A 24,760-nucleotide genomic window follows, 5' to 3' on the forward strand; every position below is an offset into this window, starting at 1 on the left:
ACTTGCAATCCTTGGACCTTCATTCTGGTCATCAGACTTCAATATAGCACTGCCTCTCTCCTTGAGAGTTTCTGACACTGTCAACTCATACATTTGCACCTTCTTCTTCCCACCCCAAAGGCATTGAGATCTGACCCGCTCTGGGCGGCTGTCTCAGTGGGCCTGCAAAGGCCACAGCCTCTGCCCAGGTTATGAATCCCTTGACCTTGAGTTATATACATCGTCAGTCAGCCAGAGCGGAGAACTGCTGCAGACAGGGAGGCTAGGGCAGCCTTGGATGAAGCCACTATGATAGTAACAGTCTCCTTTAGGCATGGCAAGACAGGCAGACTGTGTAACATATGGAGTTCAGCTTGTAAGGAGGACAGTTTTGTCCCTAGATTGGGTGTCCAAAGAGCTTTGGGACACTTAACAGCTTCCCACATCTAATTTTTACCTCATAGACTATAGCGCTCCAAAGCTAAATGCAGCTGAGTAACCCAAAAACACACAATGCAATTCTCTCTGACCCCAGACCTCCCCAAACGCCATTCAAAGAAGGCCGAGAATGCATGCCAAGTAACACACACACTTCCTTCTTTATTGTTCTCCAAGGGACCTGGGTGGAATAGGGTATGGAGCCCTCAGACAGGATGTGTAGGGAAGAGGAAGTGGGAACTGTCTACTTTCCACACCCCGCCTTTCTCCTAGCTGATGACAGTGGGATGGTGAGATGATGGTGGGATGAGGAGGCAAGATGCTTTTAGATACAAGCACACTGTTGCGTCATAAGGTTGGGTACCATCTCATACTTGAAAGTGTAACCTCCATCTGAGGTGGTTCGGACACGTAGGGACCTCATACTCCCTGGTAGAGCAGCACAGCAGGGTTTGGCCCCTGGCACCAAAAACAGAGGCTGAACAGGGGTTGGGGAAACCCCAGGGACCGGGAGGGGCAGGTCAGGTGTGTGCATCCCACAGCTCCCATGGCAGTAGTGGAAGATGAAACTGGAAGGGTGTACAATCCAGCGGTCCCAGCCCAGCTCCTGGAAGGAGATGTTGAAGGCAGCTCGATGGCAGTAGGCATGGGCAGAGGGCTCCTCCGAAGGCCTCTGCAGCAGGCGCAAAGCTGCAGGAGACCAAGGCCAAGGCATCGAGGCAGTTGAACGACGGGACCTCTCCCCCGTACTGGGTGGTCTAGCCTGGGTGTAGGCCACCAGGAAAGGCGTGGTCTCAGGGCGGCCTGAGCAGGAGCACAGAGGGCACCGCAGCATCAACACTAGGATGGGGTGGGTCAGCAGAGGGAAAGCAGAGGCCTCCAGGTGCAGTACAGCCCAGCGTGAAGGGCCCTGTCTCAGGGACACAGGCACAGCCATGGGCCCCCCATGTGACAACACCAGCAGGTCTAAGAGGGCCCCAGAGCTGTTAGTGGCTACTGTGCTCTTCCTGTCCAGCCCGGTGTGGAACCACAGTTCGGCAGAAGTCACCTGGTGGTTGCGTATATGTTGGGATGGCCGGAATACGTAAGTGAAAAGACCTTCTTCAGCCTCCTGGGCAAGCCCACGAGCAGCTGGCTGGTCCTCACAGGTGGCACCTGCAGGGGGACAGAAGGGAAAAAAGAGGGCAGCCTTGATCTGTGGGACCTGAAACACCTCCATCTCCATGAAAAGAATATGAGTGCCATCCCCCAGGGTTGCCTATGTGTCAAACATTGTTGAGTACTGCATCCCCCACTCTCCCCTCCCCACCCCCACCCCGACCCACACACTCTCTGGAGTCTTGGGAAAACAACAGAGCCTCTCCAATTGCCTATCCATCAAAACAAGACATTGGCAATTTCTCTTCCAAGTGGTTTTTCCAAGTTAACATAAACAGCACTGCGTAAGAGTCCATTTTGCCCTGAGGTGTACTCGTGAAGTTTATGTCGATGTTCATCAGGTAGGTATGAAGCGACTGTCTTGCTCCGTGTGGGTGTGTGTTTGGTTGCTTCTGATACATCTTGGCACGTCAGGAACTTCATATGATACACTCCTTAAAAATCATTTTTAAAGACAGCTTACAGGGTGGGGAGATGGCTCTGTTGGTAAGATGCTTATTGCTTGAGCATCAGAAGCCAAGGAGTTCAAACCCAGCACCCACACAAAAAGCCGGCTGCTTTCCTGTAAGCTCTCTCAGTACTGAGGAGATAGATGCTTGGGGTTCGCTGGCCAGACAGGCTAAATAACTGGTGAGCTCCCGGTTGGGTGAGAGACTCTGTCTCAAAAACTAAGGTAGAGAGTGACAGGAGAAGATACTCCGTGTCCACCTCCAATCTCCACATACATACATGCTTACACATAAGCTAACCAGAAGATCAGCAACGAAAGAAGGAGGAGGGAGGGGGAGGAGGAGGGGTGGGGAAGGAAAAGAGATAGAATAGGACGAAGAGGAGACTAGAATGGCAGTCAGTCCTTCCCAGTGAAGTGCAGCTGGCATTCCTGTCCCAGTATACACACAGACTACAGTAAATATCATGGGCCAGCTGTCGTCAAAAGACTGGCAAATTGGGGCCCTGCCAGAACGCACTCTCTCTATATAAATTCTAACAATTGATCCATTTTTTTTCAGGCACGACACTGAAGCGGTCAGGCTGGGAACTCCACTGGATCTGAAATCCATACATCCTTCTACTACACTGCCAGGGGCTGAGAGTGGGGAAGGAAAGGGACCTTTCTAAGAGAACCGTGGGCCAGAGGAGAAGAGAGTCCCGCAGGAGCCCTTTACTCATGAAGTCACTGGGACACGGGAAACACACACAGGGATGACAGAGAGATTCCTGGGAACCTAGACCGGTTTTCCAACTAAGCTTTCTGCGGTGGTGGTGGTGGGGGGGGTTTGAAATGAGCTCAGAGTCCCACTTGCCTAGAGCTAATGAAACGGTGTGTGTGAGGCAGAGGGCAGACAGCAGACAGGAACCTGAGCTTTGTCTCCACACAGCCTTAGCTTCCCTTTCATGGCCCATTTGTGGCCAGGCGTTGGTGGCCCACGCCATTAATCCCAGCACTTGGGAGGCAGAGGCAGGCAGATCGCTGTGAGTTCGAGGCCAGCCTGGTCTACAAAGCAAGTCCAGGACAACCAAGGCTGCACAGAGAAACCCTGTCTCAAAAAACAAAAACAAAAACATAGTCCATTTGTGCTACGTCCACTGGCTCGCTCTAGCCTGAGAAGTAGAGGCTACCACCTATTTGGTGACGACGACGGGTCAGGAAGGCTTAGAGACTGGCCCACTGCTGCAAAGCCAGCTGAACGGTGGGCTGCCATTCACACCCCAGCTCTGCCTGGCTTCCAAGCCCATGACATAAGTACCAGTTACTTCTCAAAGCGAACCTGCCGGCAGCCCCCAACTTTGTTACCTGTGGCTGGGAAAATGATGACCTGGGAGGCATCCTTTTCCGCTTCAGAGGTCCTGTGCTTGAAGGCCCCAAGGGCATGTCTTCGAGGCAGCCGCCTTACTCCAGGACCTGGGCCTTCCCCATCCATTGCTGGGGGCCCCAAGGCATCTAGGAAGAGAGCCTTCACCTTGGCCAGGACAAGCTCCCGGACCAGTTCTGGCCCCTGGCAGCTGCCCACAGGCTGTAAGGTCAACAGCAAAAGCAACAGCAGAGACGGTTGGATCACCATAGTTCAGTTGGCCCTGACACTGGGAGCCCACACCCTGCCCTGTGCGCAGTCTGTGGAGGTCTACCCAGGACTTCCCCACTCTCCCCTCCCCACCCCACTGCCTGCCTTCTTCTACCCTTCTCACCCCAGTCTCCCCCAGTCCTGCCCACGCCCCACAGTCCAAGTTGCCCCTGCCCACGGCATTGAGACCTCCTATCTCTGACGCAGATGTCTGTGACCCTGAGCCTTATCTCCCACTCCCGCCAAGAATGTGGGGGAAGGGGCTGTGGAGAGTGTTCACCCCAAGTGACCTGACCCATTCGTGCAAGCACACACAACCCATCCCTCGAACACACACACACACACACACACACACACACACACACACACACACACACACCAGGTACTACAGGTGCCTGGGGTGCTAAGGTTGACCAGTCATCAATTGTCACTTGTCAGGAAGATAGAATGCACCAACCCCCTCAGACTTTCTGGGGCTCCTTTCAACCATAGCAGCTGCTAGGCCAACGTGGGAGGGAAGACCTGGGGCTCTGGGGCTGTGGGCCGAGGGCAGGTGGTCCCTCCTGCTCTATACTTAGCCTGGAGGAGCCAGTCTGGGCTCTTGTCTTCCAGCTGTGTCATCAGAGAATATTTTTGGGATTGGCAGCTGCAGGCGCCTCTGCCACTCAGGCCCAAGCCGGGCCGACCTGGAGGCTGGAGGTGGGAGGGAGGAGGGGAAAGAGGCCCAGGCTGTGGGAGGGGGCTGGGAAGAGAAGCTCCAGAGAGCAGGAAGCCAGGCCGCAGGCAAACTAGGCTGCAGGGCCCCTCGCTGTGCAGGCAAACAGGAAGGACTGCCCCCTGAGCTCCGGGCTCCCGGCCTGGGAGTCGCCGCGCAGCAGGACTGCAGCTCGGGTCGAGGGTTAGGAGGAGAGCGGTCACCCGCAGTCACAGGAGTTCCGCGGGTCCCCGCGCCCGCTCCGCCACGCTCTGGCCTCGCTTCTGGGCCTTCCCGCGCTCCTAGGCGGGCCATCTGCAGCGGCCGCGATGAAGGCCGGCTCGGGGGATCAGGGAAGCCCCCCGTGTTTCCTGCGCTTCCCGCGGCCCGTGCGGGTGGTAAGTGGCGCGGAGGCCGAACTCAAATGCGTGGTCCTGGGAGAGCCGCCGCCCACTGTCTTGTGGGAGAAAGGCGGCCAGCAGCTGGTGGCCTCGGAGCGCCTGAGCTTCCCGGAGGACGGCGCCGAGCACAGCCTGCTGCTGAGCGGGGCGCTGCCCACCGACGCCGGGGTCTACGTGTGCCGCGCCCGTAACGCGGCTGGAGAGGCCTACGCGGCGGCCGCCGTCACTGTGCTGGAACCCCCTGCCCCAGAGCCCGAGCCTCAGTCCTCCGAGTGTCCGCTGCCGCCGCCGGGCACCGGAGAGGGCGCCCCCACGTTCCTGACGGGACCCCAATCCCAGTGGGTGCTGCGCGGGGCGGAGGTGGTGCTGACGTGCCAGGTGGGAGGCCTCCCGGAGCCCGAGTTGTACTGGGAGAAAGATGGGATGGCCTTAGACGAAGTGTGGGACAGCAGCCACTTCGCGCTCGAGCCGGGCCACGGCGCGAGTGGCCAGGGCGCAAGTCTGACGCTGCGCATCCTGGCGGCGAGGCTGCCGGATTCCGGGGTGTACGTGTGCCACGCCTGCAACGCGCACGGCCACGCGCAGGCGGGCGCGCTGCTCCAGGTGCACCAGCCCCACGAAAACCCGCCCCAGGATCCAGATGAGGCCCCCATACCCGTGGTGGAGCCGCTCAAGTGCGCACCCAAGACCTTCTGGGTGAACGAGGGCAAGCATGCCAAGTTCCGCTGCTACGTGATGGGCAAGCCCGAGCCCGAGATCGAATGGCACTGGGAGGGCCGACCACTGCTCCCGGATCGCCGCCGCCTCATGTACCGCGACCGCGATGGTGGCTTTGTACTTAAGGTGCTTTACTGCCAGGCCAAGGACCGTGGGCTCTACGTGTGCGCGGCGCGCAACTCAGCGGGTCAGACTCTCAGCGCGGTCCAGCTGCACGTAAAAGGTAGCGCAGTGGGCCTCCAGTGCCCTCAGAGGCCGTCCTTGCTCATGTCCACCTCTATGTCTGGAGGAATACTGAATTTCCATTTCCAACCTGTCTCCTACCCTCAGGAATGAGGATTTAGATGTCTCCAGTACACTCGTGAATTTCTTAGCAAACTACTCAGGTGATTTTTAAGGCAGATGTTGAAAAACCACTAAACTAAGGAATAGATGACTCTGTGTGTGTGTGTGTGTGTGTGTGTGTGTGTGTGTAAACCTTTCAAGTCCTAGAACATTCCTGTCCTTTGCTCTTTAAGGCCTCCTTTCCCAACTAGATTCCCATCAGTAGCAATGTCTGTAAGATAATAGGAGCATGTTGTGGGTGTGAGGAACCAAGTCTAGATTTATGCTAATCAGTGAGAACAAGGGGGCCGCTGTATGAAAAACACACATTTGGAGCGGAGGCTGTGTTCACAGCTTTGGGCCCTGAATCTGTTGGGAAGGCCTGTGCAAACCTCCGGAACCACTGCTCAGTCACAGGGGAGATAGAGTTGCCAGAGGATCCCTGGTCTCTCTTTGATCCACTGTTTGAGTTTGAAAGAAGATGGACTCTGAGGTTCCCCTTACTAGGACTAGGTCACTACTTGAGAGATTACACTTTCACTGGTTGTTGCCTAACTTTCTCCTTCCAAGGAAAACGTGCTGCCTGGCTGGCACTTAACCAAGCGTGTGGGACCTGAGCTATGGCAGTGTCCTCACGGGTACATCTCAATGTGCCCAAACTCAGCAGGCCAATGTGAAACTGGAATGTCCTCAAGAAAGTAAAGAAGCTTCTACCAGTGGCACCAAAACTTGTTTCCCCGGCAAGTTAGCTCTCTGGCGGTTTCCTGGTGCTGAAATAGGGTTTTTGAAATGCTTAGGATAATATTAAAGTGAAATTCAGTGGAGAGCCATACAGAAATAGGGAAAAGTTGTAGAGTAACAGAACAGTTTGAAAATCACCAATCTGGAGAGATGGCTCAGTGCTTAAGAACACTTGGCTGCTCTTCCAGAGGTCTTGAGTTCAATTCCCAGCAACCACATGATGGCTCCCAACCATCTGTAATGAGATCTGATGCCCTCTTCTGCCTTGTAAGGTGTACAGGCAAGCAGAGGACTCGTATACATAAAATAAATTAATTAATTTTTTAAAAAAAGAAAAAAGCCGGGCGTGGTGGCGCACGCCTTTAATCCAAGCACTCGGGAGGCAGAGGCAGGCGGATCGCTATGAGTTCGAGGCCAGCCTGGTCTACAAAGTGAGTCCAGGATGGCCAAATGGCCAAGGCTACACAGAGAAACCCTGTCTCGAAAAACAAAAAAAAAAAAAAGAAAAAAGAAAGGAAAAAGAAAAAAATCACTGATCTGATTCAACTCCTGCCCTCCCTCTCCCCATCCAACACACAAGCAAATTGAGACACAAATGTTATAAGACGTGTTCAAGATGATAATGACTGGTAAGCATCAGGGTCAGGCTGGATATTAGGCCTTCTTTGCTGGGAATTGAGCTGCCGTTCCTAGCTCTGCTGAGAAGAGCAAGTGATGCTCCTCTCCTGAGCCTCCTCTTGCTCTCCTCTTTCTACAGAGCCCCGCCTCCGGTTTGCAAAGCCCCTGCAGGATGTGGAGGGCCGAGAGCATGGCATTGTAGTGCTAGAGTGTAAAGTGCCCAACTCTCGGATCCCCACGGCCTGGTTCCGAGAAGACCAACGCCTGTTGCCCTGCCGCAAGTACGAGCAGATCGAGGAGGGCACTGTGAGACGCCTCATCATCCACAGACTGAAGGCGGATGACGATGGTGTCTATCTGTGCGAGATGCGGGGTCGAGTGCGCACTGTGGCCAACGTGACGGTCAAAGGTCAGCTGGCCAGTGGGAGGAGGAGGAGGCTGGTGGTGGTGTCTAGCTCCTGGGCTGATGGGTTGCTGTCCACGTCTCAGGACCCATCCTGAAGCGCTTACCCAGGAAACTGGATGTCCTGGAGGGAGAGAACGCAGTGCTGCTGGTGGAGACCCAAGAAGCTGGGGTCCAGGGGAGCTGGAGCCGCGATGGCGAGGAGCTACCAATCACTTGTCAGAGCAGTTGTGGTCACATGCATGCCCTGGTCCTTCCTGGGGTGACCCGAGAAGATGCTGGCGAGGTCACCTTCAGCCTGGGCAACTCCCGTACCACCACTCTGCTCAGAGTCAAATGTGAGAGCATGAAGGCAGGGCAGGGGCGCAGCCAGTGTTTGGGTGGGCAAAGCTGATTTAAAGCAGGAGTGTTGTTAGGGGCTTGTGCAAGGCTCGGGTGAAAAATTCCGCCTTTGTCACAGGTGTCAAGCACAGTCCTCCCGGGCCCCCTGTGTTGGTTGAGATGTTTAGAGGCCAAAAGAATACGGTCCTGTTGACCTGGAAACCTCCAGAGCCACCTCCAGAGGCCTCCTTCATTTACCGCCTGGAGCGGCAGGAAGTCGGGTCTGAAGACTGGGTCCAGTGCTTCAGCATTGAGAAAGCTGGAGCCGTAGAGGTGCCAGGGGACTGTGTACCCGCAGAGGGTGACTACCGCTTCCGCATCTGCACAGTCAGCGAGCACGGCCGAAGTCCCCATGTCGTGTTCAATGGCTCTGCTCACCTTGGTGAGTTAATCCTTCTGGACTTCGTCCATCAGTGTCTGTACCCCAAGTCATGCGATCCCATGACCCCCCTCTTCCTTTGTCTGACTCTTAGTCCTTTGTGGTTTTCCCATCCACCAGCTTTTGCCCTCTCTTGCCCTTTCGGGGGTCTTAACAGCCATATACCGTGTCTCTGTCCCAGTGCCCACAGCTCGCCTGGTGTCAGGCCTGGAGGATGTGCAAGTGTATGATGGGGAGGATGCCGTCTTCTCCCTTGATCTGTCCACCATCATCCAGGGCACTTGGTTCCTTAACGGAGAACAGCTCAAGAGTAATGAGCCAGAGGGCCAGGTGGAGCCTGGAGCCTTGCGGTACCGGGTGGAGCAGAAGGGCCTGCAGCACAGACTCATCCTGCAGGCTGTCAAGCGCAAAGACACGGGGGCCCTGGTAGGCTTCAGCTGCCCTGGCGTGCAAGACTCGGCCGCCCTCGCTATCCAAGGTTGGTTGCTGGCGGACATGTAGGCAGATTGGTTCAAAGCACAGGAGTGTTCGCCGAACGAGGTGAACGCTGTACCTGTTTCTCACGGCTGGGCTAGAAGATTAACGGGCATGCATGACGGGCTCGGATTGGGAACTCAGAGGTCCCGAAGGCCACTTTGAGCTCGTAGCATTTCAAACTTCTCTTGGGCTCACCGGTGTCACACACCCCCACCTCCACCCCCCATTCTTTGGATCGTTTTTGCTTTGCGGTGCTTCTGTCATACTGGGCTGTGGTACAGCCGCGGTGGTGGAGCACTTTGCCCAGCTTGGGTTCAACTCGATACTACTAAAAGATTACATTTGTCCTCTGAATTGGAGACACAGGTCCTGGCCCTGCCTGCTTGCTCTCCTCTTTGTCTAATTGCCAACACTGTCTCCTAGTGGTTCAGCTTGAGCCAGGCACTGCCCCCAACTGCTTGACTTAGGTAACTAGTGCAGTCCTGTCGGTAGCCCCATAAAACAGGCTCTTTTATCATTCTCACTTCACATGTAAGAAGACGGGCACAGGAGAGGTTGAATGGCCTGCCCAGAGTTGCAAAGTTAAATGTGATGGTGGTGCTGGGCTAGGAACCCAGGTAATTTGGCTCCAGGAGAGGGAATGTAGGATCACTCAGGATCGGGAAGGGGGTGCTAAAACTCAAGGGCACCGGCTGTTGCTACCGCTGGAGAACCTAGGGCCTGAGGTAACTTCCAACATCAGTGGTAGATAGTAAAGAGCAGTTGTTTCTAGAATGTAACTCAGGATCACTAACACCAGAGGCTCCAGGAGAGATAGGATTAGGTGCAGTGAAACCACTGTGCTTAAACATCGGCTGAAAAGCCTGACATGGCTTGTTTTCTGTTGGCTCTAAGAGAGTAGCTGAGCCAGGCGTGGTGGTGGTGGTGGTGGTGGTGGTGTACTCCTTTCATCCCAGCACTCAGGAAGCAGAGGCAGGTGGATCTCTGAGTTCGAGGCCAGCCTGGCCTACGGAATGAGTTCCAGGACAGCCAGGGGCTACACAGAGAAACCCTGTCTCCAAAAACAAAAAACCAGAATAGCTGATGTTGGGTACTTTCTAAGGAACGGATTTTATTTAGTTCACAGTTCTGGAAACTCAAAAGTCCAAAGCCCTATCAGTTTAGTCTCTAGTGACCCCCATTTGACTTAAGTCAGAACATGCCAAAAAAAATAGAAAGACAGTCACAATCAGAAAGAAGCAAATACACAGCGTGAACTTGCTTTGTAGCTGCTTACTAGAACCCTTTGAGAATTGCCTCCCACTAAGCCTCACCACTACTGCCTCTTCCTGTTGCTCCTCCCCTAGGCTTCACCTCTTAAAGGTTCCACACACTGCCACCCTGAGGACTACAGTTCCATCACAGGAATCTTTTAGGGATAACTCAAATCATGTCCAAACCAAACCATAGCAAAGCATAATCCTCTTAGTGGGAGTGGGGGAGCAGGGGGCGGAGGGGAAGAGCAGAGTTTCGAGACAGGGTTCCTCTGTGTAGTCATGGCTGTCCCGGAACTTACTGGCCTCAAACTCAGAGATCCGCCTGTCTCTGCCTCTCGACTGGTGGGATTAAAGGTGTGCACCACCACCGCCCATCCCTTTTACTTACTTTTTTTTTTTTTTTTAAGTACAAGAAATTGAACCTAGTACTTTATGTGTGTGCTAGACAGATGCCCTGCCACTGTACTCTTTCCCCTTGACCCTCAAACCTGTTTTGAAAAAACCCTGACATCTGGGCTTTAGTCACTGGCAACAGTTGTCACATGCTGGAGAAAAGGCTGTATATCTGCGTAGACTAGGCCTTTAAAGACATTGCACGTGACTAGGTTTCTCTCCATGCAGAAAGCCCAGTGCACATCCTGAGTCCCCAGGACAAAGTCTCACTGACTTTCACAACCTCTGAACGGGTGGTGCTGACCTGTGAGCTCTCCAGAGTGAACTTTCCAGCAACCTGGTACAAGGCTGGCCAGAAAGTGGAGGAGAGTGAATCACTCATAGTAAAGACAGAGGGGCGCAAACACCGCCTGATCCTGCCCGAGGCTCAAGTCCGAGACAGCGGTGAATTTGAATGCAGAACGGAAGGGGTCTCAGCCTTCTTCAGTGTCACTGTTCAAGGTCAGGAGCCATGCTGGCCTCTTCCAGCTGAGGCTCAATGTGGGAGCTTGTAAGCCCCGCCCCTGTGGTCTGTTGGTTTGGTTGTGGGGGGGGGTGTCCCCTTTTATGAATGGCTTTTTGTTTGTTTTGTCTTGTGGTATTTGGGTGGGGCCTGGAGACTTGTGGGTGCTAGGTGAGTACTCTACTGAGATATATGCCTGGTCCTTCATTTGTGTCTTTTTTTTTTTTTTTTTTACATTTGTGTCTTTAATCTCCCGTGTAGCCACATTATCTAGCACACTTGCCCACCAGTGCACACACATACCCTCTGCTGGCTTGGGTGAGGGGGCTAAGTGCAATTGAGGGAAGAAAAGGGTGGCGCTGGCATTTTTTGAGAATCTACCTATGCTAGGTAATTTGCACCTGTGCTATCCTGTTTACTTTTCACAGCTCAATAAGGCATAATCTCTGGTCTATAGATAAGGACATGGAGACCCAAAGAATTATTGTGACTTCCCTGTCATCACATAGCCAGCAAAGATGGTGGCTCGTAGTCACGCCCAGGACTGGCTTTTCCCTGCTACTCATAGAGGTTGAAGTAGGTCTGGCGGCCCCCATAATGCAGGAGCACACTAGAAGACTGTTAAAAATGCATGTTCCCAGGTCCTCTGAGCTATCCAAAGACAAAGCACACAGGGTTGAGCCCAAGGGGAGGTTTGTTTTTTGTTTTTTGTTTTTGTTTTTTTTTTTTTTCACTTTTTAGAAAGCAGAAGTTAACTCAGCCAAGTGACACATGCAGATTTGAGGCCAGCCTCAGCTATGTGAAACACAGCCTCAAGCTGACTCTAAATGAGGGTGACATAACAGCTACTGAGCCCTCTGAATAGAAATCCTGCTTCCACTCAGGAGACCCTGCGGCCCCAACATGAAGATATCCCATGACAGGGAACTCACTCTTCATATTAGTTGGTTTTCTGCCGTTGTAATGAAATACCTGAGACATTCATCAGTAAAGAGAGAGTTGTTTTGGGGATTCGAACCCAGGACCATTGCCTTGAAACTGTAGTGGGGCTGCTGAGTGTCAAAGGCAGGGTTGCAAATGGCAGAACACATTGCTCATCTTCATGGCCACGAAATAAGAGGGAAAGAGGCTGGGATCCCACCAGCCCTTTTGGAGACAGGCCCCAGTGACCTAAGGCTTTCCTGTCAAGCCGCTCCATAGCACCTGCCCCGCCTGCAAGCCCTTAACATCAGGGCCTTTGAGATAACTGCCTACATACAGAGTACAACACTGCCTGGGGGGAGCAGTCGCTTGGTGCTAGCTAAGTCATCCTCCAGGCCTGTCCTTTTTGTGATTGAGATCTTCCTTCTTTCTGCCCATGTCAATGCTGGCTGCCGCTGTATGAGCTCGCCCGTGCCTCCTACCCTCAGCCACCTTTGGGCATCTGTGGGTCGCTCAGTACTGTTTCATCTTCCATCATGCCTAAGGCACCATGCCAACAGGATCTCGTTTCCTTTGCCCCCAATCCCTGCACGGCGTGGTTTGGATTACCCCTCTCCCTTACCGCCGTTGACTTCCTGTGTAGAGACCCGTCTCCTGCCCTTGAGTTTCCGTGTTTACGATCCATCTCTGTTTCCCATCTAGACCCCCCAGTACACATCGTGGAACCCCGAGAGCATGTGTTTGTACATGCCATCACTTCCGAGTGTGTCATGCTGACCTGTCAGGTGGACCGAGAGGATGCCCCTGTGCTCTGGTACAAGGATGGGCAGGAGGTGGAGGAGAGTGACTTCATGGTCCTTGAGAATGAAGGACCCCATCACCGCCTGGTGCTGCCTGCAGCCCAGCCCTCGGACGGGGGCGAGTTCCAGTGTGTCGCAGGAGATGAACGCGCTTATTTCACTGTCACCATCACAGGTGGGACCAGCTAGAGCAGCTAGGACACACGTTCCTATGTTCCAGTCCCAGCCAGCTTCCCTGCATTGTCTGGTCCTAGCTGCTTGTCACCAGGGATCCCCTGACTTTTCTGTTTCTCAGGAGTCCCCTGCTAAGAGGGTTCCTTAAGGGACAACAGTTCTCTTATAGAGCAGGCACAGAAAGAAGGAGTCAAAAACTTTCAGAGGCCCGTTAGGGACCCCAGTTCCACTTGAGGTGAAGCCCTCCTCATCCAGGTTTCTTTTCCCTTTTTTGAGACAGGGTTTCTCTGTCTATCCCTTGGCTGTCCTGGACTTGCTTTGTAGACCAGGCTGACCTTGAACTCACAGCAACCTGCCTGCCTCTGCCTCCCAAGTGCTGGGATTACAAGTGTGCGCAACCGCGCCCGGCCCCCATGTTTGTTTGTTTGTTTCTTTCTTTCTTTCATACTGTCCTTGTCTCACCCCCAGAGGATGCGAACTGTTTTCCACAGCTAAAGTTGACACCACAGTCCCCATTATGCAGGTCCCACGCAAAGCTTGGTGTGCTTTTGGAAATTATAGCCATGTCTCTCTGGCCATGATGACTGTGTGGCCCCAGCTGTGGGAGGCTGCCTACGGAGTGACTTCTCTTAGAACACATGGCTGACTTTCAAAGCATAGGAGACAGGCCTAGATCTGGAAGGGTAGCAGGGCATCCCAGGCCCACTCCTTCTTGCCTAGCATTAGATGTCTCTCTGTCCTTCAGATGTCTCTTCATGGATCGTGTACCCCAGTGGCAAAGTGTATGTGGCAGCTGTCCGCCTAGAGCGTGTGGTGCTGACGTGCGAGCTGTTCAGGCCCTGGGCTGAGGTACGCTGGACCAAAGATGGGGAGGAGGTAGTGGAGAGCCCAGCCCTGCTCCTGGAGAAGGAAGACACCATCCGCCGCCTGGTGTTGCCCTCCGTCCAGCTTGAGGACTCCGGCGAGTACTTGTGTGAAATCGATGATGAATCAGCTTCCTTCACTGTCACCGTCACAGGTGTGGGCCCACCCCAGCCCCCAGAATCACCAGAGGACACCCCTGAGACTGAGGGATGTTGAGTGGATGGTTCCTCATGTGCAGGCTTCCCTGTGTCAGGGACGGAAGTGTGGGTTGAGGGTGCATGCACCAGGACCACTCCTGGAAAAAGCCTGGAATCTCAATGGGAAGAAAGAGACCCTTCTCGAGTGTCAACAAGGCTGGTCTAGCTGTGCTCCACCAGCTGACTGACTGACCGCCATCTGGGCCAGTCACCAGGTCAGGTGTCTGGGCTACTGGTTAGGGAGCTTCCAGTCTAGCTGGGAAGGCAGTTGTTAACCAGGGGTCGCAAATGGGGAGACCCTTGGGCTCTGTGCAGCCCACAGATATCTTTTGTTTGGCCTGCAGAGTCACACCCAAGTCAGGACAGTCCAAATAACAACCCGGAGTTATGCGTCCTCTTGAAAAAGCCAAAGACCCGGCGGTTCTGGTCCCGTTTTCCCCCATGGCGACGAACGGCTGGCACTGAGTAGCAGCTGCCCCATAGTATGGGGCCCCCATTCCTCTGTTCCACCCTCCCTGCCATTCCTTCTGCCTCTCCTGAGATCTCGAGCCATTGACTTAACCTATTTAGCCTCCAAACTGCGACCCCTTTGTTAAAACAATAAACACACCAATAAACATTCCAAGACACCTCGTGATAAGTGATAAGTGCGGTTAGGGCCCAGGGCTCCACAGAACAGCCAGGCAGGGAGGACCTGGGAGAAAGTCACCCAGGGCTGGCCTCCATATGTCCCACAGCATATGAACAGGCATGTTTTCCCTCACCAGAGGGTACAGCCTAGTAAGAAAGCCCAACACACGTCAGAGTGTAGGCTGTTAAGGTCAGCGTAGGTATCCCAGAGCTGGTGGCTGCTCTCCTGGACAGGGTAATGAAGATGTTTACCTACTGGTACTGGAGCTAAGTTGAGTTAGGGGATGGGCAGAAAGTATTCTAGGTAGGGGAAAGTGCACAACGGTGGTTTATGCCAGAGACCTCAGGACTACAGTTTACAGCGCCGTTACCAGTGTGCGTGGTAGTGGGGGTTTTAGGTAGTTCTGGGCATCACAGAAGAACCCCAATGTCAGCACAGGGATGACTATCCTAGTCTTCACCGTCCTTTTGCCTTCCTCCCTGACCTGCCCAAAGGGTCATGCTCAGGCTTTGCAGCTTAGGGACTTCTGCTCCCTATACCCCAGGTAGCAGAGTCCTCAATGGCAACGAGGCAGCGTACACATTCTGTTTTAAATCTAGCTACTACCTTCACTCTCTTGTTCCCAGCCCTGGCCAGACGTAACAGCCGTAAACCACAAACCAGGTGCCTCACAGGAAAGTTCACACAAATACCACCTTACCTCCAGGCCAGAGTGAATCAAGACCCACGCCAAATGGTTTCTGTAGTTATCCCTGCCCCAACCTCTTCTACAGCCCCAGATGCTGCCTTCTGTAGTTTCCTGGCCTTGTCACGACTGAATAAGACACTTTGAGAAAAGAATCCCACTTGTGGAGGTGAGCTACAAGAGCTCAAGGCTGCAGTGTCCTGTGTTTGGGTCCTTCCAAGAACTTCTGAAAAACCCTGGTCCCGGAAGCTAGCAGTTCCCCATTCAGGCCACAAGGGGGCCAAATGTACTCTAGTCTTCCTGAAACTTGATATCCAGGGGACCAAGAGGGCGTGGTGCTGTGGGCAAGCTTGGGCTTGCTGACTGCCTAATGATTTTAACTTCGTTCCTTTTCTGTGGAAGAGTGGCCTGTTCTTGAGGATGAACTCCCTATAGAAGCATGTAGCATCCCCCTGGGAAACTTTTAGACATTATTAGCAACTCTGGTATACAGGTACAAAAAGCATTCCCTAGTTGTTGCAAGTGGGAGGCTTGGGTTCCCTCCCACTGCCTGCAGCAGGAGAGCCTGCCTAGAACAGAACGCTTCATCCTCCTGCCCAGGAGCTAGAGCCATCTGTGACCTTAAGGGCAATTCATTGCTTAATCATTCTGTGCCTTACTTCTTTCATCCGGAGACTAGATTCTATAAATGTCTGGTCCTAGGGATTTCAAGGACGGATCAGGGACCCTTTGTTAACTTATTACTGTGCTACTCAGTACTATTATTAATAATTGGGCACCAGGGCCCATGTGCTCTGCCAGAGCATGCCAGTTAGTAACTGTTTCCCTACTCTGCAGAGCCCCCTGTGCGGATCATATACCCCCAGGATGAGGTGACCCTGATCGCTGTGAGTTTGGAATGTGTGGTGCTGACTTGTGAGCTGTCCCGAGAGGATGCTCCTGTGCGCTGGTACAAGGACGGGCTGGAGGTGGAGGAGGGTGAGGCCCTGGTACTGGAGAGCGATGGACCTCGTCGCCGACTGGTGTTGCCTGCTGCCCAGCCAGAGGACGGGGGCGAGTTTGTGTGTGATGCTGGAGATGACTCGGCCTTCTTCACTGTCACTGTCACAGGTGGGTAATTTCTGTGGGCACCTCCAGAGAGGTAAAGAGACAGCGTGCTATAGGACAGGCATCAACTGTCCCTACTTCCCTCATCTTAGGGTGGGGGTCCCCTGTTTCTCCTCACCCATACCCCTGTGTCCCAGACTCCTTAGTCTTAAGCCACCAGAGAATTCAGATCAATCTGAGACTGTTCACAGGCCTGGTGAGAGGGAGCCCAACAGCTGGGATCATTCATTCATTCATTCATTCATTCATTCATTCATTCATTCAATAAATGCTATATTGAGCAACTAGTATGCGCTTGGCACTATCCTAGATGCTGGGGTACAAAGTGAACCAGTGAACTCCCAAGTTTCTGTGTTCATGGGACCCACATTGAGAAGGGGCAGTCAGGCAAAAAATAAACACAGTAAATGTTTTATCCAATAGCAATAGCTAAGTATGTCAGAGGTAAAGCATAGAAGGGGAAGGAATTGGGATGGACCTAGGGATGGGTGAATTGATAGATCTGGACATGAGTGTGACTTACTTCTTATCTATATGACCTTGGGCAAGTCCTTTTCTTCCTGTGAGCCCTTAGGTTCTTAGTGGTAAGGTATATTGGAGAGGCAGGGACATGCCTTGAGTCAAAACCATGTGTCCCCTTTTCTGCTCACCCACCAGCTCCACCAGAGAGGATTGTGCGCCCAGCTGCCCGGTCCCTGGATTTACAGTTTGGGGCACCAGGACATGTGGAGCTGCGCTGTGAAGTGGCCCCGGCTGGGTCCCAGGTACGCTGGTACAAGGATGGGCTGGAGGTAGAGGCGTCCGATGCACTGCAGCTGGGTGCCGAGGGGCCTGCCCGCACTCTCACCCTGCCCCACGCCCAGCCTGAGGATGCCGGGGAGTATGTGTGTGAGACCCGAGATGAGGCTGTCACCTTCAACGTCAGCCTGGCTGGTGGGTGTGCCGGGCTACCCTGGGGTGGGGAGGCGGGGGGGAGCTGGCTTGGGCTTACAACCTCCTTTCTTTGTGCAGAGCCCCCAGTGCAGTTCCTGGCCCCAGAGGCAGCCCCAAACCTGCTTTGCGTGGCTCCTGGGGAGCCGGTGGTGCTGAGCTGTGAGCTGTCCCGAGCGAGTGCACAAGTGTTCTGGAGCCACAACGGGAGCCCTGTGCAGCAGGATGAAGGACTAGAGCTACAAGCTGAGGGTCCTCGCCGAATCCTCTGCATCAAGGCTGCAGACCTAGCTCATGCAGGTGTCTACACCTGCCAGTCTGGGGCAGCCCCAGGGGCCCCAAGCATCAACTTCAATGTCCAGGTGGCTGGTGAGTACAGTCTGGGCAGAAAGCCTTAATAGTACCCCGTACCCAGAGCTCTCTCACTCTCCTAAGACATCACATCTTTCCCTTGCCCTGTTTCCCCAGCTTGTCTCCCTGCCCTTCTCACTGCCCTCTCAGTGACCCCCAGCTCTGACCCCACAGAGCCCCCGGTGCGGGTAGTGGCCCCGGAGGCAGCCCAGACGAGGGTTCGAAGCGCACCAGGCGGGGACCTAGAGCTGGTGGTGCGCCTCTCCAGGCCAGGGGGCCCTATACGCTGGTACAAGGACGGGGAGCGCCTGGCAAGCCAGGGGCGGGTGCAGCTGGAACAAGCCGGGGCCAGGCAGGTGCTACGGGTACGGGGGGCACGGAGAGGGGACGCTGGGGAATACCTGTGCGACGCACCCCAGGACAGTCGCATCTTCATCGTCAGTGTGGAAGGTAACAGTGTACCCCTCATACCCGCTGGTCTCTGGCACCCACAAAGACCACCTCTTGTCCTTCTGGGCCCTTTTCATCTCCTACATTTGGCCTAATTGCTCTCTGTGGTTTCTACCAATGCGTACATGATTGCCACCTTAAGAGGGCAAATTCCTTTTTCTCAGACCCTAGCATGGCAGGGAGTATGGCTCAGTAGATAAGAACAGAGGCCTCTAGGGTCAGCTTGCCCAGGGTCCAACCCAGACTCTGCTGTCCGAGAGTTGTGTGACATTAGCCAAGTTGTTTTACTCCTCTGAGCTCCAGCTCTGAAATGGGGATAGCAGATAGGTTGCTATGACTACTAAATGTTGTAACAGGGCCGTAGTAAATGATGTATTGGTAGAGACTTGGGAAGAGGTCCCAGGCTGGGGTTGCAGGGAGCTTACTAAATGTGGCCAGGCATTGGCATCCTGGTCTTTGGGAGAAGCCCCGTGACCAACACACACTAGAACCTCACTCGAACTATAGTGATTGGCGGGAGAATGAGGGCTTGTGTCCTGGGGAAGGGATGAAAAGGAGAGGGGAGAAAGAGGCATCCGGTTCACTGCCCCTACCCCCCCCTCCTTTCAGAGCCCCCACCAGTGAAGCTAGTCTCCGAGCTGACACCCCTGACAGTCCACGAGGGCGACGATGCCACATTCCAGTGTGAAGTTTCACCACCAGATGCGGAAGTCACGTGGCTACGCAACGGAGCTATTGTCAGTCCAGGGCCCCAGCTAGAAACGGTCCAGAACGGTTCAAGCCGCACTTTGATCATCCGGGGCTGCCAACTCCAGGACGCAGGGACCGTGACTGCGAGAGCTGGAGCCACTGACACAAGTGCCAGGCTCCACGTTCGAGGTTTAGTGCCACTGAGCATATACAAGTCATGACGTAAAAGTGAGATAGCCAGGGGCAGCCTTCAACATCCAGCCTCCATAATCTCTCTCTCTCTCTCTTTTTTTTTTTTTTTCTTTCTTCCTTTTCAGAGACAGAGCTGCTGTTCTTGCGGCGGCTGCAGGATGTGCGGGTCGAGGAAGGCCAGGATGTGTGCCTTGAAGTAGAGACAGGCAGAGTGGGTGCAGCTGGAGCTGTTCGCTGGCTCCGAGGTGGGGAACCTCTTCCTCTCGACTCTCGCCTGACAACAGCCCAGGATGGCCATGTCCACCGCCTCTCCATCCACGGCGTCCTACTTACCGACCAGGGTACCTACGGCTGCGAGAGCCACCACGACCGCACCCTGGCCAGGCTCAGTGTGAGGCGTGAGTGCCCAGTATTCTCCTAATTTGTCACCCACCTGGCTGGCCCAGAGTCCCCGAAAGCCCCCCACCAAAGTGCTCCTTTCTGCTGAGGAAAGTCTTCCCTGGCCGTCCCAGCCTGGGGTTAGAGCTTGAAGATGCCTACTCAAAGCAAAAACCTTTTTTTCTAACGTTTTCTAGTTACCTCAGAAGTCCAAATGGACTTTGCTTTCCACACCGCAGCTTCTAAGATGGCTTTGCTAGCAACATAAATGCTATACTGCAGAAAGACTATCTGTATTTTTGTTTTTTTTCGAGACAGGGTTTCTATGTGTATCTTTGGCTGTCCTGGATTCACTTTGTAGACCAGGCTGGCCTCGAACTCACAACAATCCGCCTGCCTCTGCCTCCAGAGTGCTGGGATTAAAGGCATGCGCCACCATGCCCGCCTTGTATTTATTTTTGAAAGAATGGCTGATAAACACTAGTTCTCAGCCACCCACCTCATGCTGGTGCCCTCTGTTAGCTGGCTGTGTGGGGTTGATCCCTGCCTCTGGAGTCTTCAAGGAAGGTAGCTGAGTTATCAGACCCTTGTGACTAGTGGTCCCCGGTGATATGTGTTCATCACAGTATAATCTAAAGCGTCACTACTTTGTATCTAGTGCAGTGGTTCTCAATCTGTGGGTTGTGACCCCTTTGGGAGCTGAACAACAGGGGTCCTGTATCAGATTTCCTGCACATCAGATATTTACGTTATGATTCAATACAGTAGCAGAATTACAGTTATGAAGTAGCTATAAAAAATAATGGTATGGTTGGGGCTCACCACAGCACGAGGGACTCTATTAAAGGGCCGCAGCATCAGGAAGTCTGGGAACCACTGGTTTCACACAACAGGCAAAACTAGGGCTGAAAAAGGTCGGAGCAGCTTGCCAACAATCACCCAGTACATATACAAAGTATATGTAAAAGCTGGGCTCCAATCCCAATGGGTCTAGCATCAAACTTCCTGTTCCCTCCAGTGTCACAGCACCCCATGTTGAGACTTCTCCCCCCACCCCCCAAAACTCTAACCCTCGGTGTGTTTTCCTAACTGCAGTACACCTTTCCCCTGATCAAATCTATATAATTGTGTCTGTCCTTTTCCTCCCACCCACCCACTCCGAACTTAAATTGTTAAAGCCTTCAGTTGAGTGCTGGGGTGGCGGGGGGGAGTGGCGTGCAGAGAGTGCTAGGGGGTGAGTGAGCCCCTGAACCCTACCCAGAGCTAGAGCTGGCATCCTCCCTCTCTTGTCTCTCCACACCAGCTCGGCAGCTGAGGGAGCTTCGTCCCCTGGAGGAAGTGACTGTCAGTGAGGGGGGCACTGCCACTTTCCAGCTGGAGCTGTCCCAGGAGGGTGTGACTGGAGAGTGGGCCCAGGGTGGAGTCCGGCTGTACCCAGGACCCAAGTGCCACATTCATTCAGAAGGCCGCACCCACCGTTTGGTACTTAGTGGCCTGGGTCTGGCTGACTCGGGCTGTATCTCCTTCACTGCGGATACTCTCAGATGTGCTACTCGGCTCTCAGTGAGAGGTGCGGCCTCTGGGCCCCCTGCCTGCTAATTCTGTGTGTGTGACTACTGACCTAATCGTGTGACTCCTACTGACCTCCCTGCCAGAGTGAGGAATCTCTGGACCCTTTGGATCTGTGTGCACATCGCATCCCCCACCCCCTCAGTGACCACTTTGTTTGAGTACGGCTGCTTCCGTTGCCTGTAGCCCTACAAACTGGTGCTTACCTTGAAGAGACCCATATCTGTAAGGCCTGTCTTGTCTGTCCACCTGGACATGTCCCCACAGACTACTCTTATTCTGACTCTATGCCCCCCTTTGCTGCCTAAGTAGTTCCCTGTAGTTCTTCCACTGATGAGCCACTGAAGAATGCTCTAGTACTGTTCCTGACTGAAGGCCTCCTTTTTTCCAGCCCCAATGAGCTCCTCATTAACCATACCTCTAGGGCCCCCCAGTACTCTGTGGAGCTTTCGTTCCCCCTCCCCACTGCCCCAAGCCCAGTGTTTTTAGCTGTCCACTCCAGCCGTGTGGCTGTTGTTGTCCATGCATCTAAGAGTGATCCCTTTGACTGCTTCAGCCTCTGCCTGCAGCCCTCCAGTCCCAGCATGTCCCCTGCTGAGCACCCCAAATGTGACTAGTCACTCCCACCCAGTTGGCTCTCTGGCTCCGCTGTGTCTCCCACTCTCCAGCATCTCCCTTGAACTTCCTGTCCTCAAGTTTCCTCCTCTCACAAGTGGCCTCCCCTGACCACCGGCATGCATCTGCCACTGACCTAACTGTGGCTCTGAGTTGTGTAAACTGGAGCCTCCTTCCTCACTTAGCCCTGTCCCTTGGCATTGTTCTTTCTCATCCACTCTCAGAGGTCCCAGTGACTATTGTGCAGGGGCCACAGGACCAAGAAGTGACTGAAGGTGACACAGCCACGTTCGAGTGCCAGCTTTCCCAGACTTTGGCTGACGTTATGTGGGAGAAGGTCAGAGCATGGCCCCAGTGCAGACCCATCGACATAACAATCAGGCGGGCAAGAAACTAACTCACTGGGCCTTTGAGACTGGCACTAGGCTGAGACTGATGTCACATTTAATCCTTATAATGCCCTGTGAAGGCACACCTTGTTATCACCAGGTTGTCTAAGGAATACGTTCTGTGGGATGAACGGAGGTAGTTGCTCCAAGGCAGACAAAAGTGGTAGCGCCTATGTTGGAAACTAATTTTAAAACCCACACTCGGTGGGTCCGTGCAGAGCTCTGGGCTTTCTGTACCATTGGTGCAGAGGCAATTCTCGCCTCTAAAGTCCTCAAGGGACGTCTCAGAGAAAGTGACCAGAAAGGAAAGATGTGGGATGGTCCAACCCTAGCTGGGGGACACAAGGAACCCACTAGAGCTCCTCTAGACAGCTTAGCATCCTCAGAGGACAGCGCCACCAACCAGGCCGCAGCCTCCAGAGTCTGCTAAACTAGGTCTGACCCACTACAAATCCCGCCCTTAGGACGGGCAGCCACTTTCTCTCAGCCCGCGCCTCAGGCTCCAGGCTCTCGGCACGCGCCGCCTTCTGCTGCTGCGGGGCTGCAACGCCTCGGACGCCGGGACCTACAGCTGCACTGTCGGGACGGCCTGCGCTGTGCTTGCACGACTAACCGTGCGCGGTGGGTACCCAGAGGTGCCTGGGCTGGAGAGGGTGTTCCCTTACTTGTAGGGAAGGGGCGTGGCGTGTGTCTTAGATCCGCCCCTTCTCACGTCCCGGTCTCCGCCCCAGAACGAGAGGTGTGTGTGCTCGGCGAGCTCCAGTCTGTTAGCGCCCGCGAAGGAGACAGCGCCACGTTCGAGTGCACCGTATCGGAGACCGAAACCACCGGGCGCTGGGCGCTCGGAGGCCGCGCGCTGAGACCCGGAGGCCGCGTCCGCATCCGACAGGAAGGTCTGGCTGCCTTTCTACCCTCTGTGACTCCTTGTTACCTTGCCCAGGATTCAGGCAGACTCCGCCCCATTCGGATAAGCTCCTCCTCTAGATCGATCAGGCCCCGCCCCACGGCCCCACTACCCGGGTCTCTTGGACTTCACGCCGCCGCCTGCTCCGAGTCCTGTCTAGCTCCTTTTCGCTTCCTCTCCCCAATTCCGCGTACCGACACTTCGGAACCTCCTCGGGACCTGCTCGGGTGCCACCCTCATTCTCGAATCCTACCGGGAAGCGGCTGAGGCCTTGCTACCTTCCCCTCCCCCCAGGGAAGAAACACATTCTAGTGTTGAGCGAGCTGCGAGCGGAGGACACCGGGGAAGTCAGCTTCCAGGCCGGACCCGCCCAGTCCTTGGCTCGGCTGGAGGTGGAGGGTAAGCTTCTGAGGTGGAGGCGACTAGGAAGAGCATCATCTCCCGTCCTGGGACGGACTGACTGACTAGCCGCTGGTCCTAGAGCTGGTGCCTTCTTCATTTCTCTTCGTTGGGCTCTCGGGGCAGGTCATAGAGGGCAGCTCATTTGTTTCTTCAAGAGGAGTCGGAAAGGAAGAGACTTGGAGCTGGGCATGCAGGGAAACGGACTGGTGGCACGGAGGGCTTGTGCCAGGAGTGGAGGTCGTAGGCAGGGAAGATACATCTCTCTTCTAGGGACCGTGCGTGTCCTTATTAAGCCTCTGTTCCCCCAACCGCAGCACTGCCTCTCCAGATGTGCCGTCGCCCACCTCGCGAGAAGACAGTTCTGGCAGGCCGCAAAGCAGTGATGGAGGTGACTGTGTCCCGCCCTGGGGGCCACGTGTGTTGGATGCGGGAGGGGGTCGAACTGTGCCCGGGAAACAAGTATGAGATGCGCAGTCACGGTCCCACCCACAGCCTGGTCATCCATGACGTCCGACCTGAGGACCAGGGCACCTACAGCTGCCAGGCGGGCCAGGACAGTGCTGACACACAGCTGCTGGTAGAGGGTGAGTAAAGCCCATTGTGCAGAATTACAGGAACAAGAGGCTGACCAGGCAGGAGGGGTTAACCTGAAAGCTGCAAGGCTGAGATACACACACCTACAGGAGGTTTTCCAGGACTCAGGGAAAGGCTCTTGGCATGTGGGGTGTGGGGGAGGGGTGGAAGAGCTCACACCCAAGGCTGAAATGGAGAGGGTGAGAGGCTTCCCCGACCTTCCTAGGGCCCTTCCTGCTAGGGCTTCTCACTTTGCTCTGCCTCTGGTGCATGCTTGTCTCCCCAGAGTACCCCATTGCTACCAGTTGCTCTTTTTCCCACTCCGCATCAGTTTCTGTGGGCAGCTGTCCTTCCCCTCCTCCTGCCCTTGTCCAGCTAGCTTCTGCTCACTTAGGTGGGGTCAACAGCAACCCAGGCAGCTCCTTTTCTTCTTTCCCTCTTTCACATAGAAGGCGCCCACTCCAGCCCAAATCTTTGCCTATCTTTTACACATCTTTCTGTGTGTTCCACCTTACCTGCTCCCACCTTCTTGGCCCCACAGACATCCTTGACAAAAGCTCTGAAAGGGTGGGACCCAGCTCTTCCCTTGTGGGTATCCAGGCTCTGCCAGAGGTGGGGAGGAGATTGGCTTAGCCTTACTTTCCCCACCTCCCCCCCTCCCCCAGTCCCACACACACTCATTCCTTTACAGGTGACTAGAGGACAGAAACAGACCAAGCGGGTGCCCTCGGACAGTTTGGAAGGAGGCGTGTCCACTTATGCTCAGCAGGGTGGGAAGGGAGAAGCCAGGGTATCAGGAAACAATAAAAAACCAAAACAAAACAAAACAAAAAGCTACCGTTCATGCCCACGCCTGTCTGCGTGCCACGGGAGGGCAGACCATGCTTACAGTCCCTACAGTGAGTGGCACAGCTGTGCAGCTGCAGTGTTTTCAATGTACTTGATGGAAGTACCAGTTACTGAAGACTTCTGGCAGAGGCCACATAGTTTGGCACATTTATAAAAGATGTAAAA

At 54.4% G+C, this 24,760-nt stretch overlaps 2 protein-coding genes across 4 annotated transcripts; one reads left to right on the forward strand and one right to left on the reverse strand.

The window, feature by feature from the left end:
• Positions 1-533: 533 nt before the first annotated feature.
• Inha (inhibin subunit alpha) lies at positions 534-4,369 on the reverse strand. The gene is made up of 3 exons (XM_051154028.1): positions 4,161-4,369; positions 3,371-3,590; positions 534-1,572 (listed from the first exon to the last, which is right to left on the reverse strand). Exons 1-3 carry the CDS (start codon positions 4,257-4,259, stop codon positions 743-745), a joined length of 1,149 nt encoding a protein of 382 aa, XP_051009985.1. The 5' UTR covers positions 4,260-4,369; the 3' UTR covers positions 534-742.
• A 292-nt stretch (positions 4,370-4,661) lies between these two features.
• Positions 4,662-23,765, forward strand: Obsl1 (obscurin like cytoskeletal adaptor 1). Of its 3 annotated transcripts, XM_051154029.1 has the most exons (20): positions 4,662-5,673; positions 7,273-7,542; positions 7,623-7,874; positions 7,997-8,299; positions 8,478-8,774; positions 10,651-10,923; positions 12,548-12,820; positions 13,565-13,837; positions 16,034-16,306; positions 16,961-17,236; positions 17,315-17,602; positions 17,759-18,034; positions 18,644-18,913; positions 19,042-19,314; positions 20,598-20,864; positions 21,703-21,815; positions 22,332-22,488; positions 22,599-22,760; positions 23,066-23,170; positions 23,488-23,765. In XM_051154029.1, the coding sequence occupies exons 1-20, from the start codon at positions 4,662-4,664 to the stop codon at positions 23,763-23,765; spliced, it is 5,691 nt and encodes a 1,896-aa protein (XP_051009986.1). The 3 variants fall into 3 exon arrangements, with proteins under 3 accessions (XP_051009986.1, XP_051009987.1, XP_051009988.1); XM_051154030.1 differs by lacking the exon at positions 17,759-18,034; XM_051154031.1 differs by lacking the exons at positions 16,034-16,306; positions 16,961-17,236; positions 17,315-17,602; ... (7 more) ...; positions 23,066-23,170; positions 23,488-23,765 and adding an exon at positions 14,225-14,585.
• The last annotated feature ends 995 nt before the right edge of the window (positions 23,766-24,760 follow it).

Source organism: Acomys russatus, chromosome 12 (assembly GCF_903995435.1).
Source record: "Acomys russatus chromosome 12, mAcoRus1.1, whole genome shotgun sequence".
NCBI lineage: Eukaryota > Metazoa > Chordata > Mammalia > Rodentia > Muridae > Acomys > Acomys russatus.

What these genes read in the sequence shown, in the direction of transcription:
- Obsl1 (XM_051154029.1), top strand. Translation starts at nt 4,662, where the DNA reads ATGAAGGCCGGCTCGGGGGATCAGGGAAGCCCCCCGTGTTTCCTGCGC. An exon ending in CTTCAGTGTCACTGTTCAAG is followed by an intron (nt 10,924 to 12,547) that starts GTCAGGAGCCAT and finishes TTTCCCATCTAG; the next exon opens with ACCCCCCAGTACACATCGTG. An exon ending in CTTCACTGTCACTGTCACAG is followed by an intron (nt 16,307 to 16,960) that starts GTGGGTAATTTC and finishes CTCACCCACCAG; the next exon opens with CTCCACCAGAGAGGATTGTG.
- Inha (XM_051154028.1), bottom strand. Translation starts at nt 4,259, where the DNA reads ATGACACAGCTGGAAGACAAGAGCCCAGACTGGCTCCTCCAGGCTAAG. An exon ending in CCACAGCCCCAGAGCCCCAG is followed by an intron (nt 3,591 to 4,160) that starts GTCTTCCCTCCC and finishes TTGACCTTACAG; the next exon opens with CCTGTGGGCAGCTGCCAGGG. An exon ending in CATCATTTTCCCAGCCACAG is followed by an intron (nt 1,573 to 3,370) that starts GTAACAAAGTTG and finishes GTCCCCCTGCAG; the next exon opens with GTGCCACCTGTGAGGACCAG.